Raw genomic sequence first — 6,019 nt, forward strand, 5'->3', positions numbered from 1 at the left:
TTGCACTGTTAAATACAATAAATTCTAAAATAAATCCCAAAACTACCTCCGAATCAGCCGTTACCCCATGCATACGGTTTCGGATCGACAGCAGTGCGCAGGCGTGGAAAAGCACTGCTGTCACCTGCGTTTGTTAGGGCTGCAGACACGACCTACAGTAGTGGCCCAATTACCCAGCAGAAAGCAGCGCTCTACCTGTCCAGGGATAGGACAGCGGCTGGTTTCACTGCAGGTAAAGGTTCAGTTGTGGGCCAGGTCCTTATGTGACCGAAACTACGCGACTCTTATTTTGCCCGTTGACTTTCAGTGGCAGCGGACGATATTTCCAACCAAACATGGATCAACACTTGTCCGTTTGACTCTCTTCTTGCTAGCCACTTAGCATGCTAGTTGGACAAATGCCTTTGCGTAGCATGCAGTGACTATATATCTCATCACTTCCTCATTTTATCTTAAACGTAAACGTAAGCGAGGAGTGCAGGTACTAGCACCGTTGAGCTAGCGAACCAGTCCAGCATTTCTATGTGTGGCTGTTGCGCTAAGCGTGCTAACTCCTCAGTGATGTGTTTGTCCTTACTAAGTAATTCATCCAGAAAATAAGTAACAGTGGGTTTTTTTATGTTCGAGAGGTCTTGCTATTTGTACCAGACCTGGAAAAATCTTGTTTGCACAACCGACATGATGCGACACGTTAGTGAATCCTAAAGAAACGGTACACAGAGGGCGTGTTCGCCTAAGATTAGGTTGTGATAAAATGGCTTGCTTCCTCTCAAATTTGAGTCATAATATCAAGATCAAAATAAGATTATGTGTAACAGTTTATTTAGTGCGACAATAATACCTTACTGTGTTAGATTATGACTTAATTTAAAGTAAATGTAGAGGTTTTAAGCAAGAAGGTGCAGTCGAATATCCAAAGTAAATGTAAAGTACTGATTGTTATAGTTATGCAGTAACATGCAAGATGCAGCATAATAAATGGGATGGTTGGACTGTATTTCTGATTAGATGTCAAAATTCTAACAGTGACCTGTATGCTTGGATATGAAATGTACGTTTTTCATTGCAGGGAATTTGGGTAATTTCTTCTAAAATATCATGGAAGCAAATCTGCAACAAAGAGGCGCAGAGACACAAAAATATTGGTTACTTTAAACTTGCAGGTGTTTTCAATGTCACACTGCAATTTCATGCAAAAGCAGCCACGTGGTGGTCTCGTGTTGTAATACTGACTTAAAACCGTGTCAAGAGTTTTTTGGTAGATTTCCTTTGACCTCTCCTGACCTTGCTCCATTACCACCACTTCTCCTTTCTGTTGCTTTATATACTAAAGATGTTTTTGACAATTTCTTATAGTTTTGGTGGGAACTTCCATTTGTACTGCTGTTGTTGTATGTCACAGGATGTATTCGTTGCATCTTCTGTATAAATAACTAAACTTAATGCTCAAGGCAAATACAGGGTGTAGTCTGTACATTGCATTAACAGGTTTGCTTCCCTCATGACTTAGCGTGCACGTATCAGGCTGCTAAGTTGTGTAATACTCTTATCAGTTGGCAGTTGGGGCAGTGTAATTGTACAAGTCTAAGGCAGGTTATTGAGTTGGAAAAGTTCAGCCAGCTTTAGGCCACATTTAGAGAACATGAGCCACAGATTTATTTTTTATTTGTACTTCACAAATAATGTCATACTTAATATCTTTGTTTGGGTGAAAAGAGATAAAAAAAAAAAAAACACCTGCTGATATTTCTTCTTTCTAATGTGTTTCATAAATTTACAGAAGTGTGTTGATGTGATGCTTGAGGATAAGGCTGTGGTGCACCGGGCCTTTGATGGCTGTTAGCACCATGGACTCCGAGTCAGCGCGGACACCTCAGACCCAAGCCCTGACAAAAGGAGGCCATTCCCTGTTGTCTGCTGGCATTCTGACCACCAGGTTCGGCCCTCAAGGGAAGCACTATGTTTGCGGTTCCCTTGCAGCTTTTACCAATATAGTGTTGACCTTTCCGATCCAGAAAGTCCTCTTCCGCCAACAGCTGCATGGCGTGTTGGCCATCGATGCGGTGCGACAGCTCCAGAGGGATGGGCTGAGGAATCTTTATCGGGGCCTACTTCCCCCACTTCTCCAAAAGAGCACTACAGTGGCCATCATGTTTGGCTTGTATGAGGACTTCTCTAGAGTCTTACTAGACCAGGCTGGGAGCAGTGGCGTGCCAGAGCTGATTACAAGAAGCTTTGCTGCAGCTTTGGCAGGAACTGCAGAGGCCATCCTTACACCGTTTGAGCGTGTGCAGACTCTCCTACAAGACCACCGGCACCACGGGCGCTTCAACAACACAGCACACACCTTCCGGACACTTGTGACAGAGTATGGTGTGAGAGAGTGCTACCGTGGCCTTGTGCCCATACTACTGCGCAACGGCCCTAGCAATGTTCTCTTCTTTGGGCTCAGGGGCCCTATTAAAGAGCAGCTCCCAGAAGCTACTAGCAAGGCAGGTAACTTGGTTAATGATTTTGTTTGCGGAGGGTTGCTGGGGGCAGGCCTTGGCATCATGTTCTACCCGTTAAATGTAGTCAAATCGCGGGCTCAGTCTCAGGTGGGTGGAGCCTTCAATCCTTGCAGAGAGGTGCTGTTAACAGTGTGGAGAGAGAGGGGTGGCAGTATAGCCATGCTGTTCAGAGGAGCCCACCTCAACTACCACCGCTCTCTTCTCTCCTGGGGGATCATCAATGCCACCTATGAGCTGCTGCTGAAGCTCTTATGAGAAGAGGAATGGAGAGGACAAATGAGGTCTAGAGTGGAAGAGAAAGTGTTTTAAGGGAGGGGTGTTGAGTGGAGGAACAGAGCCAGTCTAAAGTGACAAATGAGAGGTTGTAAAGTAAAGTCGGTGCACTTGCTGTCCAACATTTCCAGAACTAAAAGATAACAGCCAAGTTGTACTTCTGACTGGGGCCAACAGTCACTGTAAGATAACTGCCTGCTATTGTTACTTTCTGCTGTTGTCAAAGTGTTAAAAGCAGGCAAAACTTGTGCCAGGGTCCAGTTAATATGCCCATGTTTGGTCTGTGTTGTAAAGTTTAAGGACGCAAACAAAACTCCATCAATCTTTTTCAAAGATTTAAAAGGAAACTTTAAAACTTGAGTGATTTCCTGTTTTGTGGGAGAATCCCTCTCTGTGGACATGCTGTTTGCTGTGATGTTTGTTTGACCAAGAGCGCCGCCTCCTGTGAAGATAAGTTCTGCCACTTAAACAGCTTTGTGCTTTTTCCCCATGTTTAGAGCATTGTTCTCGTGCTCACCAGTTCAGAGTGAAGTAAGACATAAGAAGGCTAATGTTTAAGTGACTGTTGAAATCAGTATTAGCAGTGCACAAAGTCTAGGAATTTTCAACAAAAGGAAAAAAGAAATAAGAAGTTTTTTTTCCTTTTTTTCTATTTTTTACAACAAAAAGGTCTCAGTTTTCACACGTGAGTCAGTTAATTGACATTTTTGTTAAATAATGTTTTGTCTTGATTTATTTTCTGAAGTGCTATTGCCAGTGTGTGTTGTTTTTTTCTTTTCCTTTTTTTGGTTTTGTGGTTTTGTTTTTGTTTATTTTGCTTCTTTGTGTGTGTGTGTGTGTGTGTGTTTTGATAAGTGCCCTGTGGTGTACTCTCTTGTCAGTTTTTTTAATTGAAATACAGGGAGGAAAAAACAGTCTGGATGTGTAAGACGGCAAATAGGAGAAGAAGACCTGTGGTTGAGTTCTGCATCACTACTGCTCTTTTATTGGCTATGAGACAAGTGTTCCTCACTGGTTGTTTCCTTTTTTAAAACGTACTGCCATTTATTTTATTTATGTATCTCTCCCCCCTTTTGCTCTCACTTTAATATCTTCTCTTGTCACGCTTGCTCTCCCCTCTGTCTGTAACATCTGTTGACATAATGGGCTCAGATTTCAAGCTTGAGTAGCTGCAGTCACCATACTGCAGCTCTTGCTGAGTTCGACAGCCCGAAGAGGAAAGGCATGCTGCTTGGACACTTGAGAGAGAGGCTTCAGAGTAGTGGCACAGAGAGAAGACGGGGACAGAGGGTAATGTTCAGTGGCACAAAAAGCTCAAGCTGCCATGTAAATGGATCACTTGGCCTATTTCTTCAAGTCTTTTCATTCTAATATCCTCTTCAAAAGTGTATCAAATAACGCTGTTTATCACTTTCCTGAAGCACAAGTTTCTGGATCACTACGAAAATGAAATGTCACGTTAGTAATTGTGCTAAAATGTTTTAAATCTCTCAGTTAAAACCTGAATAAATGCAGAAGTACTTCAGGAAAAATGAGCTCACTGTCATATTTTCACCTAGAGAGAAGAAAGATTTTCCTTTATGTAACTGAGACACATATGTTATGAAACTGTTTTTGTGTATGTTTTGTGACCTCTGTCTCATTGCTCTGTACCTATGAGTCATACAATGATAATGTGTAAACTATCTGACCTGTTTTTCCCTTTTATTAATTATAATCCCTTCTTTGTAAGTGACAAAGGAGTGACAACACTTACGCACACTGCGTAAGTGTTGTCAAGGATTTTTGTTTAAAAGAAATGACATCAAGTCGGCACTGTGAGACTGAGTTTTGGGTCAGCGCAGAGTACTACTTTCTAGCTTACTGTGTCAAGAAGTCAGACAGCAGATAATGATCAGATTAAGGACAATCTGACAGAGGGACTTTAGATCAAGAAGCGCAGAACTGCTGTTGCTTCAAAGCCTCTCAGCTCTCTTTGCACCACATCAAGTGTCCTTCTGACTGCTGTCTTAGATGAAATCTAACTTTTTTATGTGCAAATTTATCTAAAAATCAGTTTTAATCATAGTAGCAGAAATATTGCTCGAACTCTGCTAACTGGCTCCACATAGTTTGAAGACCAGTACCAAAAAAAGCAAAAAGGGGAGGGGGTGGCCCCATGCATAGATAAACACTGCCATCTTGAAACTGTAGGAAATTAACACTGAAAAAACAATCCTACAATCTTCATTCATTATAGTAATGTGCAGAAATCTTGAGCCACCCCTCATTTCTTTATACTATGCTTCCAATAAACCAGATTTGTTATATTGCTCTTGAGCAATGTTTCTCCAGGCTTTGTAGAGGTAGTTTTGGATGTCAGCTGCTTTTGCTCTTATTTTCAGTCCAGTCCTTGTACCTGACCATTTCCAGGCCAATGTTACTTTTTAATTTGTTAAGCTATCTAACACTAACCTATGGATAATTCAAGCATTACAATGACAGCAAACTCAAGAGGTGCTAAGCTATATGACAGACAACTTAGCAAAGGCCAATTTTAAATCTTATCTTTAGCAACGTTGTTATTAGTAGCCGTTTGCAAAACCACATAATTTCTTCAGTTAAATCTGTGGAAAACAGCAGACAACATAGTTTGACAGGTAGTAAACAAGGTATTCCCAAAGAGCTATTGGAGGAATACTTGGCATATGTCTGCAAGGTGTGGAGTGTGTAAACGTGGTGGAGTCTCTCATGGTTTGGAACATTTCAGCCAGTTGTGTTGGGGATCTCGTCAAAATTGATGGATTTACAAATGCAGAAAAGCCCATCATATTTTGATCTGCCATCTAGAAAGCATCTCAGTGGCAGTAGCTTCATTTTTAAGCATGGCAATTAACCCAAGCACACAATGGAGCACCATTAGTCATGGATTGACCTCCGCAGAGCCTGGACCTCAACATTATTGAAGCAGGGTGGGATCATCTTGATACAGAAGGGAGCAAAAGGCACCTAATAACCAAATCGGAGCTTTGCTATTTCTTCAAGAAGCCTGGAGAACCATTCCTGAACACTACTTAAAGAAATTACAGGAAAGCTCTACTAAGAGAGTTCACACTATGGTGAAGAATGAAGGTGGTCACACCAAATATTGACTTTCAAGTTCACTAGAATTGTGCAAACTCAGTTTTTGCATTATATGCTGTATGTTTCATGTATCTTTACATACATTTCAATAAATTGTTGCACCAATTTACAGT

General features: G+C 41.5%; 1 protein-coding gene across 1 annotated transcript; it reads left to right on the forward strand.

Moving 5' to 3' along the window:
- Window positions 1–110: 110 nt before the first annotated feature.
- LOC134645023 (mitochondrial nicotinamide adenine dinucleotide transporter SLC25A51-like) lies at window positions 111–6,002 on the forward strand. The gene is made up of 2 exons (XM_063498262.1): window positions 111–232; window positions 1,781–6,002. The coding sequence occupies exon 2, from the start codon at window positions 1,833–1,835 to the stop codon at window positions 2,763–2,765; it is 933 nt and encodes a 310-aa protein (XP_063354332.1). The 5' UTR covers window positions 111–232; window positions 1,781–1,832; the 3' UTR covers window positions 2,766–6,002.
- Window positions 6,003–6,019: the final 17 nt, after the last annotated feature.

Source organism: Pelmatolapia mariae, linkage group LG2 (genome assembly GCF_036321145.2).
Source record: "Pelmatolapia mariae isolate MD_Pm_ZW linkage group LG2, Pm_UMD_F_2, whole genome shotgun sequence".
NCBI classification, from domain to species: Eukaryota; Metazoa; Chordata; class Actinopteri; order Cichliformes; family Cichlidae; genus Pelmatolapia; species Pelmatolapia mariae.

Excerpts from the sequence above, each read along its gene's own strand:
- LOC134645023 (XM_063498262.1), top strand. The coding sequence starts at position 1,833 with ATGGCTGTTAGCACCATGGACTCCGAGTCAGCGCGGACACCTCAGACC.